The sequence below is a fragment of the Lepidochelys kempii genome, chromosome 1, assembly GCF_965140265.1.
Source record: "Lepidochelys kempii isolate rLepKem1 chromosome 1, rLepKem1.hap2, whole genome shotgun sequence".
Taxonomy (NCBI): domain Eukaryota; kingdom Metazoa; phylum Chordata; order Testudines; family Cheloniidae; genus Lepidochelys; species Lepidochelys kempii.
Window position 1 is genome coordinate 147646560 of NC_133256.1, and position 15811 is coordinate 147662370.

At 38.8% G+C, this 15811-nt stretch overlaps 1 protein-coding gene across 12 annotated transcripts in view; it reads right to left on the reverse strand.

Annotated features, from left to right (window-relative positions):
• The window catches only part of DMD (dystrophin), a 1926267-nt gene that overhangs the window by 961323 nt on the left and 949133 nt on the right, over nt 1-15811 (reverse strand). For all 12 annotated transcript variants that reach the window (XM_073357918.1, XM_073357881.1, XM_073357898.1 and 9 more), the window contains one exon: nt 9682-9832. In XM_073357918.1, the coding sequence (XP_073214019.1) occupies nt 9682-9832 (151 nt within the window). The remainder of the gene's footprint in view (nt 1-9681; nt 9833-15811) is intronic.

A 15811-nucleotide genomic window follows, 5' to 3' on the forward strand; every position in this document is an offset into this window, starting at 1 on the left:
ACAGTCCAAGCCCTGCGAGATTGAGCCAGCTGACACAGGCCAGCTATGGATGTTTTGTTGCAGAGTAGACATACCCTTAGAATTAAGTTTGAAAGTATTAAAAGGGTATTTTTTTGTTCCATAAATAGATTTCTTCTGAAGGGCGAGGTTATTCTTGTGCAAGTACAATGAGGGGCAGTAAGAATGGGAGGCAGAATGCAAAGAGCCTCCCACTCACCCACACACAGATACACACACTTTCCTTTCTCACAGCCTATGCAAGGGCAGGGGAAAAACAATCCCCATGCTCAAGAAAGCTCAGAAACTGCTGCCCCCAAGCCCAAGTGAGAGAGCTAACTGCCCCCCAGGGGACAGGGACACAGAGTGACCGAGAGAGCTGATCTGGTGCACTACGTCAGTGGTCAGCACCATTCTAATGTATGATCCAATTTAATCCCTTTACCCACTCTGAAAAATGGGTGCACTCCCTGAATTCCCCCTATGGTCAAAACAGCTCCATACCACCCCCTATTCAGAGCTGCACCTATTAAGTATAATCTAGACCAGAGTTGGGTAAACTACGGCCTGCGGGCCACATCCAGCCTGCCAGAAAATCCTGCCCAGCCCCTGAGCTCCCAGCCGGGGAGGCTAGCCCCCGGCCTCTCCCCTGCTGTTCCTCCTCCCCTGCAGCCTCACAGGCAGCGCGGCTTGCACCCGCCCACCTCCTTTCCAAAAAGCCTATCCTGCCGCTCTGAGCGGCATGGTAAGGGGGTGGGGGTTGGATAAGGGGCAGGAGGTCCCCAAGGGTAGTCAGGAGACAATTGGATGGGTCAAAGGTTCGGGCAGGGGGAGGCGGTCAGGAGACAGGGAGCAGGGGGGGTTGGATAGCGAGTGGGGTCCCAGGGGGGTGGTTAGGAGTGGGGGGTACCCGGGGGGGTGTTCAGGGGACAAGGAGCAGGGGAGGGTTGGATGGGTCGGGGGTTCTGAGGGGGGCAGTCAGCAGGCGGGGGCCAGTCTGTTTGCGGAGGCACAGCCTTCCCTACCTGGCCCTCCATACCATTTCGCAACCCCGATGTGGCCCTCAGGCCAAAAAGTTTGCCCACCCCTGATCTAGACCATACTATGGCAACTATATAATTGATCTAAAGTTATAGCAGACAATATAATCACATTTTCCTTTAACTAACAGCTTTGCATAAGGCACTCTCCCTAGGTCAGTAGCTGCTGATTTGTATGTTTCACTGTTTCCACTGTGGGTATTGTTTTTACATTGTGGTCTAAATAAATGGTTCAGCTGTTTTTCACATGGGCCACATGGCTGTCCAGGAGGAAGAATTAGTCACATCCAGATTTCTCTCGCACTATGAGAGATGCATGTTCTTGAAATGAAGCAAATGTTAGGAACTTAGTGAAGGATATTGTTTAGTGGAATGATTTCTGTAATCAGCTTTGTGATCCTTGGGTGCCTTTTCCTTTAGGTGCAACTTTATCAAGTACAGTTATTATGGCATTATGTTCCACTACTGTGATGTAGCATTAGATTTTTTTCCCTCCTGCTAGACACTGAAAAGTTGACAAAAAACAGTTCTGTGAGGATTTCATGATCTGAATGAAGTTTCCCAATTACCGTAATATGTGCAGTTACATACATGTAAATTGTAATAATGTGCCTTATTTACTTTTAGGGTTTTTCTTCTCCTCTCCCCCCCCCCCTTTATTTCTGGATGTATAACTAAAACACATATAATGCAAACATTTACCACAAACATAAACTATAGAGAAGAAAAAATGTAACTAAAATTAACTAATATGTCACCTCTCTATTCAGTTGGAGGTTTGGGGGGCAGACCTCAACACTGATATAAAAATGACATTAATACAATTATTATAACTTAGAAGACAATTTGTTACAAACATGTTTGTACTTCTAATGAATATTAAGATATAGCTACAAGAGTGTGATAGCCAGGATATTTGGAAATATAACAATGCATATATTTAGCTATTTATGTTACAAAACATTAAAGCTAATCAAAGAAATTCCAGAAGGTTTCTGCTTCTATCTCCCAAGGAGAAGGAAACATCAAGCAGACAAACTATGTAAGCATTACATAAAAAAAAAAAAAGCATTTTTTTTTTAAGAAGAAACCGGTTTGTGAACAGAATATAGGGTGAGTTATCAGGGCAACAAATCTGGTTAAAGTGGGTTCTACCAATCCCCTCCCCCACCTTTGGCAAGAAAACCTGCTTGTGCTCTTAAAACCTCTAGAGAAAAATATTCGTAATTGGAGAAGTTTAAACTTTTGTTTATTTCTTAAATGTTGTAATGGCAAACACTTTTGTGAAATGCATGTTTGCAAATATGTTAGCTAAATGCAAAGCTCCTGATATAACTCCTAAGGAAATTGCTATGAAAGTGGTAAAATACTTTATGTACCATTATGGACTCTAATCATCTTGTTAAAATAGGGTAAGAAGCCATTTAAATATAGACTATTTATATTAGTGGAGAATTTATTACTGGCAACGTACAAGCAAATCCTTACTCATCTCAGGACGATAAGAGAGTCATTGTTCCAAAAATTGTCATGTAGAATTGATTTAAGATGAAGACTTTCTAAAAGTTATTTAATTTTAAAAGACTATTTTGAGAACTAGAAATTCATGTTTGGATTTTTTTGAAAACAGAATTTCATTGCCTGTCAAAATAAATTGAAAGACTATCTCAAAGAAAGGACTGAATAAAAAGAAGTAAAACTAGCTTTGAAAGTTATCTGATGCTTTCCTCACACAAGAAGAACAAAGGCAATTAAAGAAATTTGCATTTTCTTTAAACAGAGTGCATATTCAGGAGTGGAAAGTGTCAACTTTGCCAAGGCATTAAGCCAATGAAAGGGTCACAGTAAGTAACCTGAAGCTAAGCAAGCACTAAGAGCAACGTTTTCTTATAATTTCATGAAAATAGGATGGAGAAGCGTATAAAAACTCTGAATTCAGAACCCTCACATGCACCTTCTGCTATCCTATTCAAACACAGCCCTCCAGAAACAAGCTGCTACAGACTGATAAGAAAGAACAAAAAAAACCAAGAAGAAACCAACCCAAGGAAAACCTCCCCAATACTTCAACATGAATTGGTGTGAGGAAGTTAACTAAGACACTGCCAAGTGACTGGGTTTAAAACTCTTGTAATGATTTTATTGGACTATTGAAATGCTGTTGTAACTTAAATTACATTATATATTCCTGGAGAAGAAACAGGGGCTAAACATTGGTGAACAGAGAAATAGTGTGATTCAACTGGATTTAGAATTCTTAATATTTGTAATTGGCCTGTCTTAAGACAGCTCCTTAAATGGCTTTTTCTAAGTAATTTAACTAACTTCTTTGATTTCACAGGAGTTAGTTAAGATGGTTTACTTTGCCCAACTATAAACCATTTAGCTCTTTATGAATAATTAGACAGGCTTCACTTGCCCTTAAACCAAACATTTTGCTATATATAAACAATTTTAAGTAACTAATGAGACACTAACAATGAAAAAAATAGGTTAGTCTTAACTTACCAAGAGAAAATTAGCACATCAAAGTCTGGTGTACTCTCAAGTGTACAATATCTGTTAAAAGTGCTCCATAAAAAGGCACATAAAGGAGATTGTAATAGAAGTAACCAGTTTATAACTGTACTCTATCATATGCATTTTTTGTTTATTTTTTCTTTTTTTCCCCCTTTCTTTAATAAGCAGATAGCCATGGTTAATAATTATGATTATTTTGCTTGGTCTTGGTCACGGTGTCCCCTAAGGTATGTTGAAGAACCCTCCTCATTAAATAGTGGGAGACACACCACTGAGTTGGCAGTAAGAGAAACAACTAGTAAGAGCTACCATTTCTTGTTTCTCTAAACTAAATGTTGTTAGTAAATTTTAAAATAAAATTATCTGGCTTCCAACGATTTAAAACTATCCCCCGTTTCAATCCGACAGAGGTATCCATTATTAACCAATCAGAACTAATGCACATCAAGTACACAAAAAGTTTGGTTTCAAACTTCAGTCTCAAAATAAAAAAATAAAACATTATAACAACTAAATCCAGAAAAGTATGAACACAAAAATGAAAGGCTAAATTTTCAAAACTAGGAGTTTAAAGTTAGGCTCTTAAATCTACATTTGGGCACCTTGATAAGTGGCCAGATTTTCAGAAGTGTGGAATGCTCCACAGCTCCAATCTGAAGTCAGTAGCAGCTTTTGGATGCTCAACACTTACGAAAAAGGAATAATCACTTATTTAGCTGCCCAAACATGGATTTAAGAACCTAATTTTAGACTCTAGTTTTGGAAATCTTGGCACTTTTTTCCCCTGTAAATGTCAGCTAAGCCTTTTTCTATGACTGTATACATACATGATTTAAATACACAAAAATTGATGCATTATGACTTCAAATTCTTTCCCTCACCATATATTCATCTGCTGTCTGATTTTCCCTCTCTTCAAATGTAATTTGTAGATTTATTCTCCTCTATATGACTAGCACATAGCTTTTGTTCCCCCAGCCTGCCTCAAAGTCCTTGTCAAATTTTAGACAGAGTGTACAAATGATCTTTCAGAACTCCTAGTTCTGTAATTAACTGAAAAGATAAAATCATGCTCAGATTTAGAAGTCAATCAACAGAAGTTAAATTTGACATCCGAGTTCTCAAGCAGTCCTTTAACATTGGATAGACTAAGACTATTTCATGACATAAAATAATCATATTAAAAGGTTTTACATAACTAGTGTCATATCTTCTGCGCATAATTGCTGTATAACGCTACACTACATTATGTAGCAAAATCAACACAGACAACAGTAAATTCACCAGAAATAATGCAATTATCTACTGACTCATGTCAACACTACTGCATCACCTCCCATAATTGTGCAGTTGACATATTATTGTATATTAACATTTGACTCATTGTATTTATTAATATATTAAATACAGACATTTTTAAAAGTTCAATTTTTAGTAGCACACTTCTTCACATTTTATACAGCTTGCGTCGAAGACAATATCTTGCTCTGAACACCAGGTCATATATCTGCTCATGAAAGCCTTTTCAAGAAAATACTGTTAATTTTGAATATGCCTCACTAAGCAATGTCTCATAAAGAATGACAACAACAAAAACACCAAGATGCTAATCTAGTAAGAGTCAGAATGTTCAGATCTTTTAACTTCTTAACCTAATGGAGATGATCATCTCTTCTGTCAGCTTTACGAGTGCCAGCTAATACCTTCCAAACAACAGTCTTATAAAAATAGTATTTCCCCTTGTCTTGCACCATCCACATATGCTGTTGGTGAAGCATCGGCACATGGCCAACAAAGTGACAAAGAACCAACTAATTAAATGATAGAGCTATTTCTTCAGACTAATTTTTCTTCCGCCAGATTGCCTTTTCTCACTCAAACTAACATTTTAAATAATGGTTTTAAGGCCCTCAAAAGGCTCTAGCTCTATCTTCTTCTCAGCACAACTTAGTGTTGAATGACAGTAGCTTTAAAAACCATAGGGCAGACAGAAATGCATAGGTTCTGGATGTTCAAGAACAAAAATGGATGACAGTTAGATGTGAAGGAGGTTAGACTTAAGTCAGTCATAAACACAGGAGTATTACTTGCAGAGAGGAGCTGTATGAGCAGATCTTTATATCTGTTGGAAGGCCCATTTGACAAGTATGTACTTGTTTATATGTGGAGCACATGGTGGCTGTGCAGGTCATCTCAAACTCATGCTCCTAAACCCTTTACATCACTCCTCCCCAACATGTGTTTTGTATATAAAACAGATATGTTAAAGAAACTATTTTAAAGAATGTTTTGGAGAGTTTAAAAAAAAAAGAGAGAGATTATTTCTTATACCACTACCTTTAAATCCAGGTGATTTTGCTACTACTAAGGGCCAGATACTAAGCAAACAAATATGGAGTCCAGAGGAATTGTATGTATGTGTACCAGACAAGGATCTGGGCCTTAGAGTCCAAATGTGCAAGGCTCAGAAGGAGAGAAATACTGAAGTGAATAAATATAAAACACTTATGAAAAATTACCAAAAATAACTTTTGTAGGCGTCAAAATGTCATGACTTTAATGGCAATTATCTCAGGCCCTTTCATGACTAGGGAAGGTGTTGTTTGTCACACTGGTAATCTCCCCTCCTCAATGGAGTAAAGCTTATGTTTCTAGCCTTGCAGGAATAAGAAGTGCCCAAACTTAATGCCATAAGATTTTTATGTCATTAGATCAGAAATGTATCTTGTCTGTCTTGGGAGTGGCAGGAGGGAAGAAAGAAGAGGAAGAACCATTTCTTCCACAGATTGATTTTACTTTAAATTACCGTCTTTGATGCTTTTTAAGGGGTTGGAATATGTCCTGGGAGAATTAGCGGCCAGCGAGTAGGCAAGGCAGGCAAAAGGACCCAAACAAATAAATGTATGATATAGTTCTGCTCTTTTCTATACGGATACATCCTCTACATATGTGGTACATACCCAAACAACTAAAATATGTTTACGATCACAAAGGGGGAGCACTGAACCATCTGGAAGTACCAACTGCCTACATAGCCTAAAGTCTGCTCCCTTTTGGCTATACATTATGATGCATCTTTGATTACATAATCATAAACTACATTTTCTGCAGGACCTCTGCTTCATTCAGTGTGCAAGTTGTATGGTGCACAATGAAGGGGACATATTTACTGACTGATACAAAGGTCTTTGTGGGTTCCCCTCCAATTTATCTTCTTAACATTGCCTCATTCATTATACACAATCTTTTTTTCTATTTACTCATTTGCTACATAACCTTGTGTGACATTACTGATTTGAATTGGGACTGTATAGAACATTGTTGCAACCAAGGTCCTGTAGTGGTACCAAATCTTGTATAAAGGAGGTCAAATAAGGTGTCTAAGACAAGGTTATGGTTTGCTGGTTATGATTATGCTATCTGTTTGCATGTATCATTTTTGTATTAAGTATTGGCTCTCTACTGTCTGTATTTCAAATTTATGCTATGCTTCTGGATGAGACCCCAGACAAGTTGGTGTCAGCTCTGCCTAGCCTGCTTGATGGCCCATTAAGGACCATCAGCTATACTACTGACCCATTGAGAGAAGGCAGACACGCCTTGTGACTCAGCAAGGTATGCAGGGACCTGCCTATGGACAGAACTCTAAGGTTTTTCCATGCCATCTGATAGACAGCTTGTCTTTGGAACAAAGAAAGAAAGACCACATGGCAAGAGAATACAAAAAGCTGCTGCAGATCCTCCATCTTGTCTTCAGTCCTGCTTCATACCTCCGGAGGAACTTTGCTACACTGAAGCTTTGAACCAAGGACTGAAAGACCCATCCCAGCTGTGGATGTACGCCAGAGACTTGATCTGAATCTGCAGTTTATTCTATCACTGCTGCAAGCCTGAACCAAGAACTTTGCCATTACTGTATGTAATTGATTCCATTTAATCAATTCTAGCTCTCATCTATATCTTTTTTCCTTTTATGAATAAACCTTTAGATTTTGGATTCTAAAGGATTGGCAACAGTGTGATTTGTGGGTAAGATTTGATTTGTATATTGACCTGGGTCTGGGGCTTGGTCCTTTGGGATCAAGAGAACCTTTTTTCTTTTACTGGGGTATTGGTTTTCATAACCATTTGTCCCCATAACGAGTGGCACTGGTGGGGATACTGGGAAACTGGAGTGCCTAAGGGAATTGCTTGTGTGACTTGTGGTTAGCCAGTGGGGTGAGACCAAAGTCTTCTCTGTTTGGCTGATTTGTTTGCCTTAGAGGTGGAAAATCCCCAGGCTTGGGCTGTAACTGCCCTGCTTGAAGCAATTTGTTCTGAATTGGCACTCTCAGTTGGGTCCCACCAGAACCAGCATCGTTACACCTTGTTCTTGGTTTAATGTGAATTCTGGTTTGAGTCTGGTTACAGAGGAAGGCTGCTAAAAGAAAAGAGGAGGTAGTAGACAGATTTTTACTTATTAAAATAACTTTTTTTAAAAATGTGCTATATATCATGTCTTTTCATTTGAAAAATCTGAAGTGTTCATATTTTTTTAACAATACTGATTTTGTGCAATATTAATACATTGTGCTTATCTAATTATCTTTGTGAGCTTTTTTTATTTCCACTTGTATTTGGCACTACACAGCATTGTGGTGCTGGGAACTTGTCAATGATCACTCCTAAAAGGTATCTGTAGTAATTAATTACAGACACTGAAATCTATTATGTGGCTCCTTCTCATTAGGAAAAGATAGATTACTAAATGGGAAAGCTATTTCTCTCTGATATATCTTGTAGGTGAATCCAATTCTTCAACCTAGAGATGACTTAATAAATCTTAAATAATTAACTCACTATTTTACATACTTAAAAGGAAATAATCAAATATGTTAAAACTGTAGATTAATGGAAACCCAAGTCTTGTAGTTCACAAGGACAACACCAGAGCATTTAGAGAATTTGAAGAAAAGAGTAAGATTTTCCATATGCATCATTGTTTTTGAGTGTCTCCTATAATGGGAATTTCATCCCTCATTCCTGGCTCATTTTAGATCAGTGCCTTCTTGAATTAAAACAAACCAAAACCAAAAAATAAAAATGCATGACATTAAACAACCTATACTTTCTCTAACTGACAGTTCTTATCTCCATTGCAGTGTAGATGCTCATTAATGTAACACTGAAAGCAAAAGATTTTTTCTTGTGCTTGGGAATTAATTTATTACATGTATCTAAAGTGTCATTGTTAGACAAACCATTTTATCCAAATGAACTAATCAACTTGAAAATCACTGGTATGGAATTAGTAGTACTAATCTACTATACTATCTACTATTAGTAGTACTATCGATCTATATACACATACACAACATATCATACTGAGCCATACAAAATGAGAATAAAGTCAGCTATCAATAAATTAAGAATTATTTTTTTGCTTATGAACCTAGGGCATGGATCAGCGTTCAGCGTCAGTACTGGACCTGGCCCAGGGAAGCTAATGATCCAACCAGCAGACCAAATTCAGTGATGAATCCTGGTCACGTGGCACAGGAGGCATATTATGCATATGCTAAGAAGACTAGAGGAGTGTACAAATTGGAACCTGGATATGAGAACTGAACGGCAATTCTGTCATGATGCAATTTACAAAAAAACACCTTGGATATTCTTTTGATTACAAAACGAAAGAGGATGGCACAGGCAGCACAGGTTAAGGACCCACACAAGGTTAATGGAACCTCTCTTTCATGGCTTGCTCATGAATCAAGTTTCTGCTACAAAGCATGGTAATAAAACATCCCCTACAAGCAAAGTTTATCTCCCAGAGCATTATTCTCTTCCTACGCTGAACATACAAACCGCATGGAAATGAATGGGCATTGTGTGCCTGAACTAAATAAAGACAGACCAAATCTTTAACTACAGAAGTGTTACCTGGTTGCACCTTATTCTAACGTTAATTTTATTTTTAAATTCATTTTCAGCTAATATCTCGGAAAAAAATATTTGTTAGAGAAAAAGGTTGAACAAGGAAACATTTGAAAATCATATAAAAATACCACTCAGCAATCAACACTATATACAATTGAACTATAAAGATATGGTACTGTATAGGAATGGGTCAGTTAAAACCTACCTTGAGATACTGCTTTATTTTGGCTTGATCCAGGTCCCTGGTACCTGTCTGTGCTCTAGCCAGATACTGTTCTGCATCAGTTAGCCAGAGATTAAAATTCTTCATGTCATGATGGAAACACTGCCACTTCTTCACAGCTCTGTCAAAGCGTCTACAGGTGGAAATGGAAACCAAGTGATGATATTTTAATATGTTATTTAACTAGAAAGAGAACAATCAAAAGTTTTTAATGTTTCTAGTGTCAAATGATACCACTTTGATGCCTTTATGTGCTTGAAACTTTTAATACTTACATGAAAAGAAAACATTAAAGAACTTCTAAGCAGTCACAAGATTATTGAGCATGTAAGCCACAGGGCAGTATCTTATCTATTTTTCGCTTCTTTTTCTTTTTTTCTTAAATGTTTTAAACAAATTTCATGCTTTGAAAGGTGCTCCACTGACAGCTTTGAAAACCTGAAGTCCTGTGCTAATCCACAGAATTGGTACAATACTTCCAGAAGTAGTGCAATCTGCCACGCTACTCTGCCAACATGCCTAGATACTGGCATGAAGAAAACACCATTAAGTATGAAAGGGTAGTTCAGTTCCCATGTCCTAGCAAACAGGAGTGGCTAACTGGGGAATTTTGCAAGGGAGTTTACAACAGGAGTGGGGGGAGGAGGGGCCTACATACACTTCGCATTCCTTAAACTTCTTTAAACTTAAGCCAAAAAACATCCCCTGATAAAAACAAAACAACAAGGGAACCAGCTGCAGGAGTAATAAGAATGCAGGCAGAAGTCCTGCAACAGAGTGGGGGCTACCCAGTTTATTGAACCCAATGCAGCATGTATGATTACCTGCCCTATGGGCAGGTGGTGTAGGTGTGCATTCGGTTCAAGGAGCTCCTGGCCCTCAGAGACCATGTACGGGCTTTGGAGACCAGGGTGGCTGAGCTGTCGGAGCTAAGGGAGACAGAGAGGTATATAGATGAGACTTTCTGGGACACAATAGAACGGTCCCACCGCCGGTCTGACAGCCTCTGTGCTGCTGAGGAGGATGAAAGCCTCAGGGAAGGAGAACATCCAACTGGAGCAGAGGGAAACAATCATATAATTACAGGTTTCAGAGTAACAGCCGTGTTAGTCTGTATTCGCAAAAAGAAAAGGGGTACTTGTGGCACCTTAGAGACTAACCAATTTATTTGAGCATAAGGTTTTCCTGGATTTGTGCTGGAAATGGCCCAACTTGATTATCATACACATTGTAAGGAGACTGATCACTTTACATAAGCTATTAGCAGCAGGAGAGTGGGGTGGGAGGAGGTATTTTTTCATGTTTTGTGTGTATATAAAAAGATCTTCTACATTTTCCACAGTATGCATCCGATGAAGTGAGCTGTAGCTCACGAAAGCTAATGCTCAATCATATAATTGGAACCCTCCTTCCAGATGATGATGTGGTATCCTCTCGCACTCAGGATACCTCTCCAGGAGAGGGAACTCCAGTTATTAGGAAGAGACAGGTATTAGTAATGGGCAACTAAATCATTAGAAACATAGATAGCTGGGTTTGTGATGACCAAGAGAACCACATGGTGACTTGCCTGCCTGGTGCGAAGGTTGAGAATCTCTCAAGACATCTAGACAGACTTATGTGTAGTGCTGGGGAGGAGCCGGTGGTCGTGGTACATGTAGGTACCAGTGACATTGGGGAGGATAGGAAAGAGGTCTTGGATGCAAACTTAGGCTGCTAGGTAAGAGATTGCAGTTCAGGGCCTCCATAGTAGCACTCTCTGAAATGCTTCCAGTTCCACGCACAGGACCAGTTAAACAGGCAGAACTGCACGGTCTCAATGTGTGGATGAGATGATATATAGGGAGGAGGGGGTTAGATTTATTAGGAACTGGGGACACTTTTAGGAAAGGGGGAGCCTATACAGGAAGGATTGGCTCCACCTAAACCAAAATGGAACCAGATTGCTAGCACTTAAAATTAAAAAGGTCAAAAAACAGTTTTTAAAAGGCATGGGGAAAACTGATAGGTGCGGAAGAGCACATGGTTCAGACAGAGACATCCCTTAGGGGAAGATCTACTAATGGAGATTCTCTATGTCCTAGTAAGGAGAAGAGTATGGAAGATGATAAAATACAGGTAGGATCTGATGAGAAACAGTCAAATGAAAAAAAAGTCTCATTCAATTACATCACGTAATGGGAGACAGCTAAAAAGTGACAAGTTTTTAAAGTGCTTATATACCAATGCTAGAAGTCTAAATAATAAGATAGGTGAACTAGCATGCCTCATATTAAATTAGGATATAATAGGCATCACAGAAACTTGGTGGAATGAGGATAATCAATGGGAAATAGTAATACCTTGGTACAACATATATCAGAAGGACAGAACAGGTTGTGCTGGTGGGGGAGTAGCACTATATGTGAAAGAAAGCGTAGAATCAAATGAAGTAAAAATCTTAACTGAACCAAACTGCACCATAGAGTCTCTATGGATACTAATTCCATGCTAGAATAATAAGAATATAGCAGTAACGCTATATCACCGACCACCTGACCAGGATGGTGATAGTGACTGTGAAATGCTCTAGGAGATTAGAGAGGCTATTAAAAAAAATACCCACAATAATAATGGGGGATTTCAAATATCCCCATATTGACTGGGTATATATCAGGACGTGATGCAGAGATAAAGCTGCTTGACCCCTTAAATGACTGCTTCTTGGAGCAGCTAGTTCTGGAACACACCAGAGGAGGGGCAATTCTTGATTTAGTCCTAAGTGGAGCACATGATCAGGTCCAAGAGGTGAATACAGCTGGACCGCTTGGTAATCATGACCATAATATAATTAAATTTAACATCCCTATTATGGGGAAAACACCACAGTGGCCCAACACTGTAGCATTTAATTTCAAAAAGGGGAACTACACAAAAATGAGGAGATTAGTTAAACAGAAATTAAAAGGTACAGCACCAAAAGTAAAATCCCTGCAAGCTTCATGGAAACTTTTTAAAGACACTATAATAGAGGCGCAACTTAAATGTGTACCCCAAATGAAAAAAACATAGAGAACCAAAAAAGAGCCACCGTGGCTAAACACCGCAGTAAAAGAAGCAATGACAGGCAAAAAGGCATCCTTTAAAAAGTGGAAGTTAAATCCTAATGAGGAAAATAGAAAAAAGAGCATAAGCTCTGGCAAATGAAGTGTAAAAATATAATTAGGAAGGCCAAAAATAATTTGAAGAACACCTAGCCAAAGACTCAAAAAGTAATAGCCAAATTTTTTTTGAAGTACATCAGGAGCAGGAATCCTGCTAAACAACCAGTGGGGCCACTTGACTATTGAGATGCTAAAGGAGTACTCGAGAACAATAAGGCCATTGCAGAGAAACTAAATGAATTCTTTGTATCAGTCTTCATGGTTGAAGATGTGAGGGAGATTCCCAAACCTGATCCATTCTTTTTAGGGGACAAATCCAAGGACCTGTCCCAGATTGAAGCATCATTGGAGGAAGTTTTGAAACAAATTGATAAACTAAAACAGTAATAAGTCACCAGGACCAGATGGTATTCACCCAAGAGTTCTGAAGGAACTCAAATATGAAATTGGAAGACTACTAACTGTAATCTGTAACCTATCATTTAAATCAGCTTCTGTACCAAATGATTGGAGGACAGTTAATGTGACACCAATTTTTAAAAAGGGCTCCAAAGGTGACCCCGGCAATTACAGGCCTGTAAGCCTGACTTCAGTACAGAGCAAACTGGCTGAAATTATAGTAAATAACAAAATTTTCAGACACATAGATGAACATAATTTGTTGGGGGAAGAGTCAACATGGTTTTTGTAAAGGGAAATCATGCCTCACCAATCTACTAGAATTCTTTGAGGGGGTCAACAAGACTGTGGACAAGGGGGATCCAGTGGATACAGTGTACTTAGATTTTCAGAAAGCCTTTGACAAGGTCCTTCACCAAAGGCTCTTAAGCAAAGTAAGCAGTCTTTTTCAAGCTGAGCAGTCCCCATCTTCCTAATCTCTCTTTATTTGGAAGCTGCTCGATGAAGGATTCATGCAGGGTTCATGCACTTGGCAACATTCAGGGCACACCCTGAGTGTTGTGTAGGAGCAGTGCACACACAGCTCCTCTCAAGGGCATGAACCTTGGAAACTCGCCCAGATGATATGAACTGTGGGAAGCCTCCCAGGACTGGGCTCAAGGCCCGAGAGCAAGGAATGCGGTAGATAGAAATTGGTAAATAAGAATATTAAACAAAGCCAGTGTATTCCTTTTATCTGTTGGAGTATGTAATGCGCAGGAGGAGCAGAGAATAAAAGAGAGGGTGGAAAGCTGACAAGGCAGACCAGCCTGATTGCTTGCTTAAAGCCTTGTTCTGTCTTGTATTTGGACCGCAACAGCTCCATATCCCTAATCATTTTTGTTGTCCTTCTCTTTATTTTTTCCAATTTAAATACATCTTTTCTGAGATGGGTGACCAGAACTGCATGCAATATTCAGGGTGTAGGAGTACCATGGATTTATATGCTGGCATTATGATATTTTCTGTCATCTTATCTATCCCTGTTCTTTTGATTTGTAACACTGTTATCTTTTTTGACTGCTGCTGCACATTGAGCCGATATTTTCAGTGAATGGTCCACAGTGACTTCAAGAGCTTTGTTGAGTGGCAACAGCTAATTTAGACCCCATCATTTTGTATGTATAGTTTGGATTGTGTTTTCCAATTTGCATTACTTTGCATTTGTCAACATTAAATTTCATCTGCCATTTTGTTGTTCAGTCATCCAGTTTTGTGTGATCCCTTTCTAACTCTTCACAGTCTGCTTTGGACTTGGCTATCTGGAGAAATTTTGTACCGTCTGCAAACTTTGCCACCTCATGTTTAACCCTTTTTCAGATCATTTATGAATATGTTGAACAGCACAGGTCTTGGTACAGTTCACTTGGAAAGTCCACTAGATAACCCTTGTTCACATGTTTGCTGAACCCTCAAAAACTGTAATAGACTGGGGAGGCATGATTTGCCTTTACGAAAGCTATGTTGACTCTTCTCCAACATATCATGTTCATCTACATGTTTGGTAATTTGGTTCTTTTCTATAGTTCCAACCAATTTGCCAGATAATGAGATTAAATTTACTGGTCTGTAATTGTCAAAATACTTCTGGAGCCTTCTTAAAAATCGGCATCACATTAATTAACCTCCTGTCATCTGGTGCAGAGGTTGATTAAAGTGATAGATTACAAACCAAATTTAGTAGTTTTACAATTTCAGATCTTAATTCCTTCAGAACTCTGGTGAATATCATCTGATGGCTGGTGAGTTATTACTGTTTAAATTTATCAATTTGTTCCAAAACCTCCTCTATTGAAACCTCAATTTGGGACAGTTCCTCAGATTTGTCACCTAAAAAGAATGCCTTGGGTGTGTGAATCTCACATGGTCTTCAGTGAAGACTGATACAAAGAATACATTTAGCATCTCCGCAACAGCCTGATCTTCCTTGAGTGCTCCTTTAGCACCTTGACTGGTCAGTGTCCCCACTGATTGTTTGTCAGACTTCTTGATTCTGATGTACTTAAAAAAATTGCAGTTAGCTTTCATGTCTCACACTATTTGCTCTTCAAATTCTTTTTTGGCCTACCTAATCATACTAACTAAATAGGCTAACTTTAAAAAATTAAGGAAATTAGTTAGTGAAGTGGATTGGACTGAAAAACTTGTGGATCTAAAGGTGGAGGAGGCCTGGAATTACTTCAAGTCAAAGTTGCAGAAACTATCAGAAGCCTGCATCCCAAGAAAGGGGAAAAAATTCAGAAAAGTTGTAGATCAAGATGGATGAGCAAGCATCTCAGAGAGGTGATTAAGAAAAAGCAGAAAGCCTACAAGGAGTGGAAGATGGGAGGGATACAGTGAGAACAGCCAAAAGCCATGTAGAGTTGGACCTTGCAAAGGGAATTAAAAGCAATAGTAAAAGGTTCTATAGCCATCTAAATAAGAAGAAAATAAAGAAAGAAGAAGTGGGACCGCTAAACACTGAGGATGGAGTGGAGGTCAAGGATAATCTAGGCATGGCCAAATATCTAAACAAATACCTTGCCTCAGTC